The sequence below is a fragment of the Danio rerio genome, chromosome 6 (assembly GCF_052040795.2).
Source record: "Danio rerio strain M-AB ecotype USA chromosome 6, GRCz13ab, whole genome shotgun sequence".
Lineage (NCBI taxonomy): Eukaryota > Metazoa > Chordata > Actinopteri > Cypriniformes > Danionidae > Danio > Danio rerio.
The window spans coordinates 51878219-51896764 of NC_141026.1; the positions used below are offsets into that span (position 1 = coordinate 51878219).

The 18546-nt window shown below is 36.9% G+C and overlaps 1 protein-coding gene and 1 long non-coding RNA gene across 2 annotated transcripts in view; both read left to right on the plus strand.

The window, feature by feature from the left end:
* LOC147843665 (uncharacterized) overlaps positions 1–18546 on the plus strand; it is a 628067-nt gene that overhangs the window by 336809 nt on the left and 272712 nt on the right. The gene's annotated exons all lie outside the window — the stretch shown is intronic.
* npepl1 (aminopeptidase like 1) lies at positions 130–18221 on the plus strand. The gene is given in 12 exon segments (NM_001017688.1): positions 130–292; positions 2241–2426; positions 5976–6146; positions 7853–7942; positions 9490–9571; positions 9838–9980; positions 11079–11156; positions 12601–12701; positions 12773–12896; positions 15126–15302; positions 17823–17933; positions 18019–18221. Coding segments are annotated over 12 exon segments (1578 nt in total). The 5' UTR covers positions 130–142; the 3' UTR covers positions 18184–18221.

Here is an 18546-nt window from a genome sequence, read left to right on the forward strand (position 1 = left end):
TTCAATTTTGAAGGGACCCTCAAAAGGATTTAGGGCTGTATATCACATACCATAACTAAACTGCAAGCACTCGCGAGACGGAGCAGCAGAAGCGGAAGGTCAAAGTGCGTCTTCCTCCAGAAGAGTCTCATTCGGGCGGAAGATGGCGAACGTGCTGCTGGAGTTCAAGGCTTCAGCCGGGGACTCGGAGCCGCAAAACCGACCGGTCCTGATCGTCGGTCAGCTCGCTAATCTACAGCAGGCCAACTGGACCCAGGTGAAGGGAAAACTACAGCCAGTGGTCACCAAAGAGGTACGCAGTGTTAAACATCAAGCATTTCCACTGGTAAACACAGATTGACGTTAGCTTACCTGCTAAAGTTACAGTGAAACCTGTCCGTGCTGACTAGTGTTGTGTAACAGACCACTGACGTTAATCTGCTTTTACTAATAGAAACATTTCAGTTATCATTTTACGACACTCTTTAAAGCTTTTTAATGACATTTGTTACATTACATTTCCACAACCGAACTCTTGCGAAAATTAACAGCAAAAAAGTAAATAATCATAGTTTTGTTAACGTTACAGTAAAAACGTGTAGTTACACATCGAGTAAAGTGGAGGAAATTTTGCTAAAAAAAAAACTGCTTTGGTTGTCACACGTTAAATATATCAAAACCATGATTAATTTTTATAAGGACAGTACCACGAGTCAGAAAGCAGCACAGGAATAACGTTAATTTTGAGGTGGCGTTTAGGTGTCATCAATACATTTACGTTAAAATTAATACAAACTACTAAGGCAGCTCAAAGGTGACATGAATGCATTTACACAGCATGCATCAATAGTGATATAATTACTTTTATGAGGCCTTTTAACTTTATATTTGAATTCAAAGTAGGCACAAAACAACAATGCTTCATGTTTTCTTGAAATATAACATGCTATAACCTTTGTTTTCTTCAAGATAATATGATGTACCGTAGCCATATCATGGTAATTAGGATGTGTACTCATTCATTTTCCTTTTGGCGTAGTTCCTTTATTAATCAGGGGTCGACGGGTCGTCACAGCGGAATGAACTGCCAACTTATCCAGCATACTGTATGTTTTACACAGCGGATGCCCTTCCAGCTGCAACCTATCACTGGGAAACACACACACACTCTCATTCACACACGTACACTACGGACAATTTGACTTGCCTAATTCACTTATACCTCATGTCTTGGACTGTGGGGGAAACTGGAGCACCCCACCCAAACACTGGGAGAACATGCAAACTACGCACAGAAATGCCAACTGACCCAGCCGGGGCTCGCACCACCTTCTTGTTGTGAGGTGACTGAGCTACCCACTGTGCCACCGTGACGCCCTATGATGTGTGCTTTGTTAATAAATTTCTTCCAGATCATCAGAATGGTGAATCCCAGAGTAAAATGAGAAAATATGATACACCGGTGTTTTGGAGTTTGCGCCGTTTTCATCTGTTTTTTATATTATTTGTTTTTATTTTATTTATACATGTCTATTTTATTCCTGTTTATGTAAAGCACTTTGAATTTCCTCTGTGTATGAAATGTGCTGTATAACTAAACTTGCCTTGCCTTTATATTTAGTGTATATTTATATGTGTGCATGTATATGTGTGTAAATTTGTGTGTGTGTGTGTGTGTGTGTGTGTCTGTGTGTGTGTATATATATATATATATATATATATATATATATATATATATATATATATATATATGTATATGTGTATATGTGTATATGTGAGTGTGTGCACACAAGTTAAAATTTCTCCATTGTTTCCGGATGAAAGTGGTTATAATGTCATAAAATGTATGAAAAGAGTCTTAAAAGGTATTGAATTTCTCTCTCTGATTTCTGTATACTCTAATTTATTGACCGTGAGCATTGCTGTACTTTAATAGTCATTGGCTGCTAATGTGATTTCCCTATTATGAATTTGTATATACACTTTTCCGAAATGATATTATTTAGGTGAAATTCCGAATGTGCGAATATAAAACCCACTTTAGCTCAAATTTCCCATGTTGTCTAGTTGTGAGGAAGTGCTCAAACAAATCCGTTTATCGTAACCTTCAGGTTTCCTGACAGACCTGTTAGCCTGGGCTGTTTAGTGTTCCTCTAGTAGTTGCATGTTGTCATTTTTGTAGTTTTTTTCTTCATTGTAGATGTCGGGTAATACAGCATGGTGCTACTGTTTTAATGAATGTGTGCTGTGTTTGTTTTCAGCTCTGGCAAGCCGCTCTGTCTTCTCTGAACCCCAACCCTACGGACAGTTGCCCGCTGTATTTAAGTCATGCAGCGGTGGCGGCTCTTCCCTCACGGGTCAGTCGCCACAACAGCCCATCCTCTGCCCACTTCCTCACCCGCCTGATCCGAACCTGCCTGCCTGCCGGCAACAACCGCTGCATTGTGGTCAGTTTACACCATTATTGAAGTTCCTGTAAAAATGTCCTTAAAGATCCCATGAAATTAAAATAATGTTTTGTAGATGTAAGTATCAGTATTGTTCATTTTTAGGATGTCTATGAGTTAGTGTGCTCCAAAACAGTGTCACAGTTCGCATTTGGAAGATATAAAACTGACATAAACATGTAAAGCTTGTCACTTCCGCCTCAATAGATCAACGGTTTTATACATGTCAACTCTAGACTATAGTTTCTCCTCATATCATAACCAATCAAATGCTCTCTAGTATCTGACATGCCCCGTCCCACTTCAAGATGCTTCTCATTTGCTTTTCATTTGATTCACTTGAGCTCAACCACTCTCACTGGCAGAGCGGTGATAGAACAAAACACTATTGGCTGGTTTTTTTAAAAGGGAATGAGCAACTCGATGTCCCACCCTCATTTTGTGTTTCAGTTGAAATTAAACATCAAATAAAAATGCACATTTCAAAGCACTTTACCAGAACTTTAAAGTATGTGAAGTTCTTTTGTTCAAGTAGACTGAACCACAAGCTGTCAAAAACAGCCGACTGAAACTACTGAAAATGTTTCAGTGGGTAATCTTCATTTCTCTTTTTATTTATTTTTTTCTCATGACCATAATTTTCATTTGACAGATGCAATCCCTATTTCTACTTCTCATATACTTATGTGATTGTTTAAATGATTAGGTTCATGTAATATTGTACAGAAGTATTTAAAATGAACCATAAACACACACATGCACACAAATGTGTTTATATAAAATGTTAATTCATGTATGTTTCTGGATTAATGTGAAATCCTTTGTTTGGCAACTGATAATAAATGTGAAATTGCACATTTCAAAAATGCATTTATTTATTTGTTAATGGTAATCTTGTGAAATAATTACAAGAATTCACATTTTAATTATTTCAATTAATGCGTACAGAAATTCTTATTTGCTGAATTTGGAGTTTACTGGTTATTATTTTCATTATTATTCGTTAATAAATTTTTCTTCAGCTTAGTCCTTTTATTCATCAGGGGTCGCCACAGCGTAATGAACCACAAACTTATCCAGCATATGTTTTGCACAGTGGATGCCCTTCCATCTGCAACACAGTACTTGGAAACATTCATACAAACTCATCCACACACATACACTACAGCCAATTTAGTTTATTCAATTCACCTATGGGGGAAGCCGGAGCACATGGAGGAAACCCACGTGAACAAGGGAAGAACATGCAAACTCCATACAGAAATGCCAACTGGCCCAGTTATTAATTGCTACTTCACACACAGACGCTTTCATAAGATACAAAAGTGCTTTAGATTGTAACGAAGCAGCAATATATACTTTAAACACACATAACTTAAATATATTAATAATTTAATAAAATATATTAAGAACTTTATTGTAAGATAATAGTTTTTTTTGTGTGTATATATATAAATTATTGTTTGTAGCATTAGAAAATGAACAATACCCTTAAATAGAACAGAAAGAGTACAAAAGCCATTTCACACTACACAGAATGTCGGACACGCATAATACAATATCATCAAGAAAGCATAAGTAAAAACAAAGATTAAATATAATAAATAAATTATATTTTTAAAACTTGACGTATGCCAAACTAGTCCAGGCTATATAGAGTGTCAAGCCGCATCGCTGATATAAAGCCTAATTGGATTCCAGATTTTGAAAGTTTTTGTTTTGCTCACACATCTCAATTTTACCATGGGCAACATAAAATTTAAACTAATATATTATATATAATATATTGGTAAATAAATTAGAAAGGTATGGTATAAGAGGAGTAGCCTTGGAGTGGATAAGCAGTTAGTAAAAAATAGGCTACAGTTCATGAAAATTGGCAACCATAAATCGTCATATAGATATGTAAATTGTGGCATACTACAAGGATTTAAAAATTTATAATAAAGTTCTACAGAGAGTATATGCAATTAAGTTTCTTGGTTGTATTGGATCATAAAATTAGTTGGAAACCGCAAATAAATAATGTGATATCAAAAATAGTAAAAACTGTAGCAATAGTGTGTAAAGCAAGATTTATTCTAGACAATAAATGTGTGTATATATATATACATACATGTATATATATATGTATATATGTATGTATATATGTATGTATGTGTGTGTGTGTGTGTGTGTGTGTGTGTGTGTGTGTATATATATATATATATATATATATATATATATTTATTTGTGTGTGTGTGTGTGTGTATGTATGTGTGTATATATATATATATATATATATATATATATATATATATATATATATATATATATATATATATATATGTATGTGTGTGTGTGTGTGTGTGTATATATATATATATATGTGTGTATATATAAAAACACACTTATGTTGCCATATACGAGTTATTGTGTTGAAATTTGAGGGAATACATATAAATCTAATTTACGATTCTTATGTGCAATGCAGAAAAAAGTCATTAGACTGATTAGAACATGGGGTATTTGGAGCATACAAATCCATTATTTTTTTTAAATTGAAGATACTCAAGTTCAATGATTTGGTTATATTTAAAACAGCACAATTTATGTTTAAAGCTAGGAATAAATTACTCCCGAAATGCATACAAAAGTTCCTTGAAGAAAGACAAGGGGGAGAGAAGAACAACATTTCAGGAGGTTGAAACAAGGACAACTTAAATAGTAAAACTATGGAACAGTCTAGATCAGACACTCAAACAATGTCAGGATAATAATCAATTTAACAAGTTGTATAAAATATTAATTAAGGAATATAATGATGAAGATGACTGAAAAAGGATAAAATGAGAAAGGTATGATGAAATTTTAATTAATGGCTATTTGCAGTACTATGTTTTTCTTTAGATCTATGTCACAAAATGTAAGAGTACAAATGGATTCAAACAATATGTCAAAGGAGCCAAAAGGATAGAATATGTCTCATGTAAAACAAAGAGATAAGTAAAAGAAGAAGCAAGTTTAAGTAATGGATGAATGATGTGTGTGGTAATGTGGTGGGAAAATAATAAGCTTGTGCTTCATCCCACTCCATATTCGACCATGTTGAAATTAAATTTTTTTTAATGATATTTTATGTACGATATTTCTGTTCGAAAATAAATAAATTAAATCAAAATCCAATCAAACTCCTAATCCAGATTTCAAAAACTTCCAATTTGACTTTCAATTCTGTAGAATTCTTTTCTTTGCTAATATCATACACGGTTACTGCCTGTGATTTATATATTTGTGAGATGTCTCCAAAGATGCCCAATTTTGGCTCAGGTGACAGACTTTTATGGTATGTTCAGAAAGAGCGAGTCAAAATGAGACAAATGTTTTGCGACAGAAGTACATACAGTAGTAGACTTTCTCCACATCATATGTTAGTTTCAATACACCATTCGCAGGTATTTGATCTTTTTGTCAGCATTATGCTACAAATGCTGTTAATCGAGCTGAACTTGAAGCATTTCTTCATCTTTCGCATTAGCTAATACTGTATGTTTGTTTTTCTCCTTTCAGATGGTTTGCGAGCGCACTGAGGTGTTTGCATCAGCGTGTGCTATTGCTAGAGCTTTCCCGCTCTTCACCCGCCGCTCGGCGTCTTCTCGCAGGACAGAGAAGAAACACGTGACTCTGGAGTTTATCACTGTGGGTCAGGACAACGGGCCTCTGGAGCTTTCCACACTTGAGGTCAACACGCACTTCATACACTTTCTCAGTCCTGCTGCGAGATATATATATATATATATATATATATATATATCTACACACACACACACACTACTTGACAAAAGTCTTGTTGTTGATCCCAGTTATAAGAGCAATACAAATAATTTCACTTCTAGTTGATCATTTGTAAAAGTGGCAGAAGGTGGATTTTTCTGATGAATCATCTGTTGAGCTGCATCCCAATCACACCACAAATACTGCAGAAGACCTACTGAAACCGGCATGGACCCAAGATTCTCACAGAAATCAGTCAAGTTGGGTTTTAAGAGATCTGCAGAGTGGATGGCAGCATCAGACATTTGTGCTGCCCATTACATCACAAACCACAGGAGAGGGCAAATTCTCCAGCAGGATAGGGCTCCTTCTCATACTTCAGCCTCCACATCAAAGTTCCTGAAAGCAAAGAAGGTCAAGGTGCTCCAGGATTGACCACTCCAGTCACCAGACATGAACCTTATTGAGCATGTCTGTGGTAACATGGAAGACGCATTGAAGATGAATCCAAAGAATCTTGATGAACTCTGGGAGTCCTGCAAGAACGCTTTCTTAGACATAATGACTTAATTAATAAGTTATTTGAGTCATTGCAGAGATGTATGGATGCAGTCCTCAAAGCTAATGGGAGTTATACACAATATTAAATCTGTTTCCACTGCACCTTGACTTTATATTCTACACTGTACAGTATTTAGATTACTTTTGTTTAAGCAAAGTCAGACCTTACTGTCCTAAATTAGTAATTAAAAATCAAGTCATGATTATATTTATTTTGGTAAAATAAGCGTAATCTAGAGGCCTTTGCCTTTCTCATTAGCCACTTTTGATACCAAGTTGTCAGCTTAAAATCAAATTATTATATTGTTCCTAAAACATGGATTGGTGATAAGACTTTTGTCAGGTAGTGTGTAATATATGTATCACATAAACAAATTATTATGAAAAACAAATTGATCTGATTGAGAAATGCTGCTTTAGGCTTCTAATATCTGCACTATGCACTCAACTTCCCTAAATATTAACTTTATATGGTTATTTTGCCCATCAACATCTGAGTCTGAAAGTCTCAACGTTCCATACTTTGCTTTTTTGGATAAATAAGTGTAAAACCCGGGTATTTAGAGTGCCTGTTTTCAGGGGTGAGGTGGGGATTTTCAGTAAGAACACATTACTTTCAATATTTATAGTTGGAAATATATTAATGCACAAGTTTGTGATATAGAATAGACTAAGGTGTTTCGAGATTCCTCTTGATTACATGGACTCAAGATTTCACTACATATAGCATTGTGTATTTGACAAATTTATGACAACAACCCATGACCTTAAAAAAAAAACAAAGGATGTGTGAATGAAGAATCTAATGGAATATAATTAGTAAAAAACTGGCCATTTTAGATTTATAAGTTATAGCCATAGAAAATAATGTTATTTCGATCTGGACAATATATCTATAGAAAATAGAAAGCTATAAAAAGCTTAGCTATACTAACAAACAAGTATTTCTAACAAAGTGCCTGGTGCATAAGAGAGGAAAGAGTGTCTTCTACAGGTGGTTTGTCAAACCCACTCACCTGAATAGAGCACACTACATATGATCAGGATTAAGCTGGTTCAAACTTTTATTACTAGTTTATTAATGTATGTGTGTCCCTCTGTTCGTTTAACAGTGTCTTGCTAATGCAGCAGATGGAGTTCGTCTGGCTGCTCGAATCGTGGACACTCCATGCAGCGAGATGAACACTGACGACTTCCTGGAGGTACTTTTTTTTATGCATCTGTTTTTTGTTCCACCATGCACAATAGCTTCATTTTATAATGCAGTATAAAATAATCTGGATGCTTAGGGCGCAGTAACCATTCCTATTTAAATTGTTATATATAAACTGTGTGGAGCACTTTTTTGTTTGTACCTTTTGTTAGACCTGATAAATAGGTCATGCACTTCAAACAAGCAGCGCTAAAATTGAATGCAAATGCTCATTAGCTGTTTATTGTTTGCATAAGCATTGTATTGAGATTTTTTTGTAAAGTCTGTTATCATTGTTTTGAGAGATTTAAACATTGAGCTTATTATTTAGCATTTAAAATTCTTGTAGTTAGTTTACTTTTACAATGCTGTACAAAGAACTTACTGAAATGGACATTCCTATTGATAATATGTATGACTGTATGTCTATATTTTTGTGTATGCAGGGCTTGACATTAACACCCGCCAAATGCAGGTAGATTTCAGCTTTGGCGGGTTAGACAGACAATCCCACTAGCCACTTTGGCTGGTTGAAAATAATTTTAAATGGTAGTTTTCTTAAAAGCAGGGTTCAACAATAAGGATGACCCAATATGCGTGCAAATGTGATCTTAGAATGAAGAAGCCGCATGACTGACAAAAATAATTGTGTTCGCGCGAGCAGAAGCAAGGATGATCACTCGCGCTAACAGCTGATGTGATGCACGACTTCTTAAAGCGCCTGCGCGCTCCCGTTTCCTTTCGTGAAGTAACTATATCTGGAAACGCAACTGTGATCGGTTCTCTTTCAAATAGACAAAAAGTGATGAACATGCACCCTCAGTCCTGCTGCTTTCAAGAGCTCCAAATTTGTCTTTTTGTAAGCAGCGCTGGTTGCTTTCACTTTGAACAGATTATTAACTGGCCTTAACCGAGTGCATGTGATCATCTTTTCATTATTGCACACGGTATGTCTTTCATCTGAAAGGTTTATTTGAGGTTTATTTGCTTTTGATTTTGTTAATATGGTTTAATTATCTTTTTTTTTTAACTCTCTATTTATGTGTAGTTAACTGGTGATCCGAGAGACCTTTGGTATAGTTTTAGATAGTAGACAATAATTTATTTATTTTTTTTAAAGTCAATTGTTTTTCATTGTTTAAAAAATTTTTTTAATTCTGTTTAATAAAAAGTAGTATGCAGCTGTATTTTGCTTGTTTTGACGCATTTAAAATTTGTGGCTAGAAAATAATTATTGTTTGGTGTGGTCAGTCCTAAATTTGGTAAATCCTTAATTTTGAGCTCTGAAAAGTCATGTGAAATGTCAAAAATAATTGCAATTTAACGCTATGAAACCAATGACCCATTTGCTAATTGATTTGCTCAATTTAAATCAATTATTTTAGCATGTCAAAGTCAAATTTATGCATATAAAATATATTTTCCCAACAACAAAATTATGGCTAGTGAAAATGCAGAGTGGCTAGTAACGTTGGAAAACTACTAGCCGCAGTGGCCGGTGATCAAAAAAGTTAATGTCAAGCTCTGTGTGTATGTAAATGATGTCATATTCTGCAGGAAATCAAGACAGTGGGAAATGCCTTGGGTATCACTCCGACTATAATTCGAGGAGAGGAACTGAAACAAAAGGGCTTTGGAGGTAATCTTGAGCTTGTGCTTTCAAAACTCAGCAGATTGCAACATTTTCTGACGTGTTATGAAAGAGATGAGCTTGCAGTCTCATCACGAGATGAGTGATGCTAATTTAGAAGTGCTGATTTAGCACTTATTCATCTAGATGACTTTTTCTGGCACTAAAAGAAACAGTGCATGTTGTTTTAGCCTGAAAATACAGAATATAAGGTCAACTGTAATTCCTGTGCAGGTTTTTTAATGTGTGTGTGTGTGAAATGGCTCTGTTTTCAGGCATCTATGGAGTTGGTAAAGCGGCCCTGAATCCTCCTGCTTTGGCTGTGCTCAGCCACACACCTTCAGGCGCCACACAGACCATTGCCTGGGTGGGCAAAGGCATTGTCTATGACACCGGTGGACTCAGCATCAAGGGCAAAGTAAATATCACACCTTACTGACAGCCTAGTGCACTGAAATATGGTCAGAGCAAAGCTAGGGCTGTGAAATCTGACATTGCAATGTTTTGTTTTGCTGAGATACGAGTATCATTTCACCAGATGATTTGAATAGCTCTATTTGGATTGATTTTACTAATTTAGATTGACTAGGATCAAGTCTTTTTCTAATAAATTATAATTAATTACAAGCAAAAATAAATAAATAAAGAGTGCATTATGATTTTCTAGGGAGTCATATTCAAGTATTCAAATACAGAAATTGAACAATCAAATGTAAAATAACATGGTCATCATTGTAGAAATTATTTTATTTTATTTATTTATTTTTTTATCTTTCCCAAATGATGTTTAACAGAGAAGGAAATTTTCACTGTATGTCTGATAATATTTTTTTTCTCCTGAAGAAAGTCTTATTTGTTTTATTTTGGCTAGAATAAAAGCAGTTTTAAATTTTGTAAACACCATTTTAAGGACAAATTTATTAGCCCCTTTAAGCTCATTTTATTAATATCTGGTCCAGATATTGCACAGATTCCCTTTGATCGCGTTGTTGATCATTTACACTACATGAATGTCAATTGTGTGAACAAGCCCAGATTTGCCACAGAGCGAAAATCAGGGCTAAAATTGATGAATCAGTGTGAACTTGGTTTAATTCTTTATTTTATTAATGTTAACAGAAAAAGACACCTAAAAATGAAAATTACCTCACATTTTACCCCTCAAGCTGTCTTCTGTGTATATGACTTTCTTTTTAAATCATTTAAAATTGGCTTCTGCCTCTTCCATGCTCATCATAAAGCACACCATATGCTGCCAGAAGGATAATGCATGTCTTATAAAGCGACTCAATGTGTTTTTGCAACAAATAATGGTTGAAATTTTAAATTATAAGCTCATATCATTGATGACTTTTGCAACAAACGTCTCCCATCAAACATTAAATCAGAGAAAGATTTCTCAATTGCATTCTTGCATGTTTACCATGTAAGACTATAGTTTGAATGAATTCCAGATGAACCCACGATTGTAGTTTGTACATTTCAAGGTTTTTCTTCTCTTTCTGTTTTCTTGAAGACCACAATGCCAGGGATGAAGAGAGACTGTGGAGGAGCTGCTGCCATTTTAGGAGCGTTTAAAGCTACTATCAAGCAGGTATTTTATCCTTCTAACCGTTTTGCTAGCTAAAGATCACTGAATGCTAAACTTGTCATTGTCATTAATGCACAGTGAAATTGAAGCCTTTTGTAACACTAACGGATCACTTATCTCACGGTTCACATCACACTGTTTTTTTTTTTTGTAACGGATCGGACCATTTTTCGGATCAGCCAAAGAGTGGGGGAGATAAATGTCACTTGCTTTCCATTTATTACAAAAACAGCACTGCGAGACACTTTTGGTTTTAACAAACAGAACTTGGAGCCTCAAATTTTAAAAAATTAATTTAAGAAATAATCAGCTGAATGAAAGTAAATTATGCAAATTCACTATTGCTACTACTGCTGCTGATAACACTAAATGTAGAAATCTTACATTATAATTTGTACGACCCATATTTGTAGTCTATTGTCAATAAATGATTCAGTGATTCACTCATAAAACTTCATGTTTCATTGCTAGATGATCATTTTTGAAGAATTATTCAGTGGCATAATTTTGATGGCTGGTTGTCGACACCTATTGGTTAATCAATGTAATTGCTGCCTGCAACTTTCATTTTGACTGTCAAGTTGAATGTATATGACGGTGATTTTAATCTTTACCATAAACATCAGTGGTTTTATCTAAACTATAAGCTGTTATCCCAGTACTTCTGTGTTATTTGACTGGTTGTAACTTCATAACTAACTCAAACGAGTAAAGACTCTCTCTCTTTCTTGATTTTTGCATTTTCAGATTTCAATGCAGCGATTCGAAGGATTAATAAACATTAGCAAATCACCATCATTTATAATTTATGTTGTGTGGGTGTTAAGATCCTGATCTTTTAATGATTAATTGTGCAGCTTACACTGAATGCATTAATGCAGGCTAAACAAGTAGTGACAGAAAACACCTTGAATGAAACCCACCACATCCCGAATAACCTACCACAACTTCTTTCATCATCATTATATTTTACAGGAAATCCTAAATGACGAGAGAGGCAAGCTTTTTGTGATTTTTGTTAAAAATTCAAAAATTATCTGCCATTAAAAAACGTTGGTAGATTATTTTGTGGGTCTCGTGTGTTCCGAACTGTGTGTAGTGAACTGTACGAATCACAGATCAATCGTGATCCATTACACCCCTACTATACAATTATGTACTGTCGTTTCCGATCAATTTATTGTATTGTTGCTAAATTCATTATCTAAGAAATGAACTTACCCCAAACGTTTGAACCTTAATGTTTATGTGAGGGATTCTGATATGATGTTTGATGGTTTGTCATGACATCTGTTTTTTTTTCTCTCCAATTTCTGTATATTTTTTGATATTGGAATCTGTTTCTTGGTCAAAACCTAAACCAGAACTCAGACTGTGGTAAGCGAGTGTTAATTCCAGCTGCAAGCTTGGCTCTGGTATAAACCACCTGTAATGTGTTTTGTCTCAGGGCTTTAAGGACAATCTTCATGCGGTTTTCTGCCTGGCTGAGAACTCAGTGGGACCTGCAGCCACTCGCCCAGATGACATTCACACTCTCTACTCTGGAAAGTAAGTGTGGATTGGTTGACCTTCAGTGTGTCCAGACCGGTACTAACTGTGCGTGTGTTGTCGTCTCTCAGGACTGTAGAGATCAACAACACTGATGCTGAAGGCAGGCTGGTGCTCTCTGATGGGGTTGTGTATGCAAGCAAAGACCTGTCAGCGGACATCATACTGGACATGGCAACACTGACCGGCGCTCAGGTGCGTTTCTGATTGTCTTCAGAATGAGACATAATATTATAAGTCAGAATGCTATGGTTATATCTTTTGTCTTAACCTGATATGAATATCATCAGATGTAAAATTGATTTTGTCCTTATCACCCAGCACTACCTAAAAGGATAGTTCACCCATAAGTAGTGAAGGTTAATTTTTGGTTAAACTTCCTTTAAAAGACACTTGTTCTATGTTAGATTTCACAGCAGTTGTTCTAAGTGCTAGTCTTGACATGTTTTTGTGAGAATAAGATCTGGTATATGTTGATATCTGGTGGATGTGGGCCAGATTGTTTTTCCAGCGAAGTGTAAAAAGAGAAATCAAAGTGTCACATGATATCAGGAGCAACTGGAGGAAATCCAGAATGCAAAGCACTTCTCTCTTCAACGGAGAGATAGTGGTTTCTACTACTTTATAGCTGCTGCACTTTGGATTTTGGCAAAACCGGTTACATTTTGAGTTAGTAGTCATGTGCTCATAATCATGTGATGCCCTTTTTTAAAAGTGAATCACTTTGTCATGTGCCTTAGTCACTGGAGAATATTGCGGTGGTCTGATATGTTTCTGTAAAATGCAACCTACAAATGTGTTTTTTTTTTGTTTTTTTTTTATTATATCTATTTACACAATCACCGGCCACTTAATTAGGTACGACTTACTAATACCGATGGACCAATTTTACCATCAGAACTGCCTTAAAACCTTATGGCATAGATTCAACAAGCTACTGGAAATATTCCTCAGAGATTTTAGTCCATATTGACATGATGGTATCACACAGTTGCTGCAAATTTCTCGGCTGCACATCCATGATGTGAATCTCCCAATCCACCACATCCCAAAGGTGATCTATTGGATTGAGCTCTTGTGACTGTGGAGGCCATTTGAGTTCAGTGAAATCATTACCATGTTCAAGAAATCAGTCTGAGATGATTCATGCTTTGAATTTGTGCGTTATCCTGCTGGAAGTAGCCATCAGAAGATGGGTAGACTTTGGTCATAAAGGGAAAGACATGGTCAGCAACAATACTCAGGTAGGTTGGGCGTTGACATGATTCTCAATTGATACCAATGAGCCCAAAGTGTGGCAAGAAAATATCCCCCAAACCATTACACCACCACCACCACCAGCCTGAACCTTTGATGAAAGGCAGGATGAATCCATGCTTTCATGTTGTTGACACCAAATTCTGACCCTACCATCCGAATGTCGCAGCAGAAATCATCAAAGCAGGCAACTTTTTCCAATCTTCTATCATCCTATTTTGGTGTGCCATATTAGTTTCCTATTCTTAGCTGACAGGAGTGGCACCCGGTGTGGTCTTCTGCTGCTGTAGCCCATCTGCCTCAAGGTTGGACATGTTGTGTGTTTAGAGATGCTCTTCTGCATACCTCGACTGTAACAAGTAGTTATTTGAGTTACTGTTGCCTTTCTATCAGCTGGAACCATTCTGGTCATTCTCCTCTGACCTCTGGCATCAACAAGGCATTTGCGCCCACAGAACTTCCGCTCACTGGATATTTTCTCTTATTCAGACCATTCTCTGTAAACCCTAGAGATGGTTGTGCATAATCCCAGTAGATCAGCAGTTTTTGAAATACATAGACCAGCCCGTCTGACACCAATATCCATGTCACGTTCAAAGTCACTTAAATCAACTTTCTTCCCCATTTTGATGCTTGGGTTGAACAGCAACAGCTCGTCTTGACAATGTCTATATGCCTAAATGCACTGAGTTGCTGCCATGTGATTGGCTGATTGGAAATTTTACTTAATGAGCAGAAGTACAGGTTTACCTAATAAAGTGGCCGCTAAGTATATATTTTTTACTTATACTTTTATTTGGCAAGAATACATTTAATTTATGTGTGTCAATTGTAAAAGTTGACCATATCTGAAAATATTGCAGGTATTTAATAATATGATGTGATGGCATCCTTCAGTAAAAATCTTAATACAGATATGAATAAACCTGTGCAATTTGTTGTTAAGTGATGCAGAAATGAACAATTATGGAGAAAAAAAAAAACATTTTGATTAAACACCCTCAAAACATTTATTGTAATCAAAATCTACAGACACAAGTGTGAGAAAGAAACTCTTCAATGTGTGTTTGGCATGTTTTCATTACATTAGACTCAAACGTCTTTATGAAAAGCCCAAATCTCCAAATTGTCAGGCGCATGAAAACATGTTGACTGTGTGTGTTGTAGGGAATCTCCACAGGGAAGCATCATGCAGCAGTGATGACCAACAGTGAGCAGTGGGAATTAGCGTGCGTGCGCGCCGGACGCAGCAGTGGAGATCTGGCTCATCCTCTGGTTTACTGCCCAGAGCTGCACTTCAGTGAATTCACCTCCGCTCTTGCAGACATGAAGAACTCTGTGGCGGTGAGACCTGACATCACAAACTTCTGAAAGGGGAATGTGTTTTTCCATACACAAATGTTCACTACTCTGCAAATTAATAGTTTAGCGTAAGGACATGAGGGACTATTTAGTTTAACTTTTTGTATTTAATTAGCTTTGTTTTCTATTCATTGTTGTTAATAATAATAGTAAAGATTTTAACTTTTATTACTGTTTTATGATTACTTTTTATTTGGCCTTTTCATTTGGAAGTTTTTAAGTTTTTTTTGGTTGGATGGATGGATGGATGGGTAGCTGGATGGATGGCTAGATAGATGCATGAATGGATGGCTAGATAGATGGATAGATGGCTACATAGATGCATGGATGTCTAAATGGATGGATGGATGGCAAGATAGATGGATGAATGGATAAATTGATGGATGAATAGATGTACAGTATAAATGGATGGATGGATGGATGGCTAGATAAATGGATGGATGGCTAGATAGATGCATGAATGGATGGATGGATGGATGGATAGATAGCTACATAGATGCATGGATGGATGTCTAAATGGATGGCTAGATGGATGGATGGATAGATGGGTGGCTAGATGGATGGATGGCTAGATAGATGTATGAATGAATGGCTAGATGGATGGATAAATGTCTACATAGATGCATGGATGGATGGCTAGATGGATGGATAAATGGATGGACGAATAGATGTACAGTATAGATGGATGGATGGATGGCTAGATAAATGGATGGATGGCTAGATGGATGCATGGATGGATGGATGGATAGATGGCTACATAGATGCATTGATGGATGTCTAAATGGATGGCTAGATGGATGGATGGATAAATGGATGGATGAATAGATGTACAGTATGGATAGATGGATGGATGGCTAGATAAATGGATAGATGCATGAATGAATAGATGGATGGATGGATAGATGACTACATAGATGCATGGATGGATGTATAAATGGATGGCTGGATGGATGGATGGATAGATGGGTGGCTAGATGGATGGATGGATGGCTAGATAGATGTATGAATGGATGGCTAGATGGATGGCTAGATGGCTACATAGATGCATGGATGGATGGATAAATGGATGGATGAATAGATGTACAGTATAGATGGATGGATGGATGGCTAGATAGATGCATGCATGAATGGATGGATGGATGGATGGATGGATGGATGGATGGATGGATGGATGGATGGATGGATGGATGGATGGCTGGCTGGCTGGCTAGATAGGTGCATGACTGGATGGCTAGATAAATGGATGGATGGATGGCTAGATAGATGCATGAATGGATGGCTAGATAAATAGATGGATGGATGGATATATGGCTACATAGATGCATGTCTAAATGGATGGCTAGATAGATGGATGGATGGATGGATGGATGGATAAATGGATGGATGAATAGATGTACAGTATAGATAGATGGATGGATAGATGGGTGGGTGGGTGGCTAGATGGATGGCTGGATGAATAGATGGCTACATAGATGCATGAATGGATGGCTAGATGAATGGATAGATGGCTACATAGACGCATGGATGGATGGCTAGATGGATGGATGGATGGCTAGATAGATGGCTAAATGGATTAATGGCTAGATAGATAGATAGATAGATGGATGGATGGATGGGTGGATGGATGGATGGATGGATAGATGGATGGCTAGATAGACGCATGAATGGATGGCTAGATGGATGGATGGCTACATAGACGCATGGATGGATGGCTAAATGGATGGGTAGATGGCTACATAGACGCATGGATGGATGGCTAGATGGATGGATGGATGGATGGCTAGATAGATGGCTAAATGGATTAATGGCTAGATAGATAGATAGATGGATGGATGGATGGGTGGATGGATGGATGGATGGATAGATGGATGGCTAGATAGACGCATGAATGGATGGCTAGATGGATGGATGGCTACATAGACGCATGGATGGATGGCTAAATGGATGGGTAGATGGCTACATAGACGCATGGATGGATGGCTAGATGGATGGATGGATGGATGGCTAGATAGATGGCTAAATGGATTAATGGCTAGATAGATGGATGGATGGGTGGATGGATGGATGATAGATGGATGGCTAGATAGACGCATGAATGGATGGCTAGATGGATGGATGGCTACATAGACGCATGGATGGATGGCTAAATGGATGGGTAGATGGATGGCTGGCTGGATGGATAGACGCACAGATGGATGGCTAGATAGATGGATAGATAGTTAGATGGATGGATGAATCGATAGATTGCTAAATAGATGGATAGCATATGTTTAGATCGATAGATGTTTGTCAAATATATGGATGGATAATGTGTGTCTACATGGATGGATGGATGGATCGATTGATTTGACAAATGGATGGATATATTATCATTTATCAATGTTTTTTTTCTTCTCTAATTTAATTTCAAGTTTTCGTTTTACTTTTTGAATAAATAAATCAATACTTCTAATCCTTTTGCCAGTCATGCATAACAAGCAAACATATTGTCTGTGTCCACAGGACCGTGAGAATGCTCAGAGCTCCTGCGCTGGCCTCTTCATCGCCTCTCACCTGGGCTTTGATTGGCCGGGTGTTTGGGTGCATGTGGACATCGCTTCACCTGTCCACGCTGTAAGTAAACCACACTGACCATCAATCAAAATAATCCAGGTTTCTCTTAAACAATTCTTCATAACTCTTCACTGTGTATCATCAGGGTGAGCGAGCCACAGGTTTCGGTGTTGCTCTGCTCTTGTCTCTGTTCGGACAGGCGTCTGAAGACCCCCTGCTCAACTCTGTGTCTCCATTGGGTGCCGCAACGGTCAAAAATGCATCTGAAGATCAGATGGAGAGAGACTGCAAGAGGAGGAGACTGGTCTGAGATCAGTACAGACTGTTCTTAACCACTAAAAAAAAAAAGTTTAATATTAATCACGCCTTGTACAAACGTTGCATCCATTAGACTCGTACACTCCTTCCTCTGCTCCATCGGAAGTACAAAGTAATAAGCAGCCCTGTATACACGGTTATGAATGAAATAAAAGTTGAAGATCGTCTTGATGTTTTGTAATGTTCTCGTTCACAGTTTGTTGTTGCCATAAGAAATGTTTCAGGGATGGGAGGAGGCACGTGAAATATCTCTCTGCAAATACTGTTGTTGGTTTTTTCTGATCAGAATATGTTTAATGCAATCATTTGATTTTCATTCCAGACATGATCATGGTGTCTTTGTTTGGTAATTGTT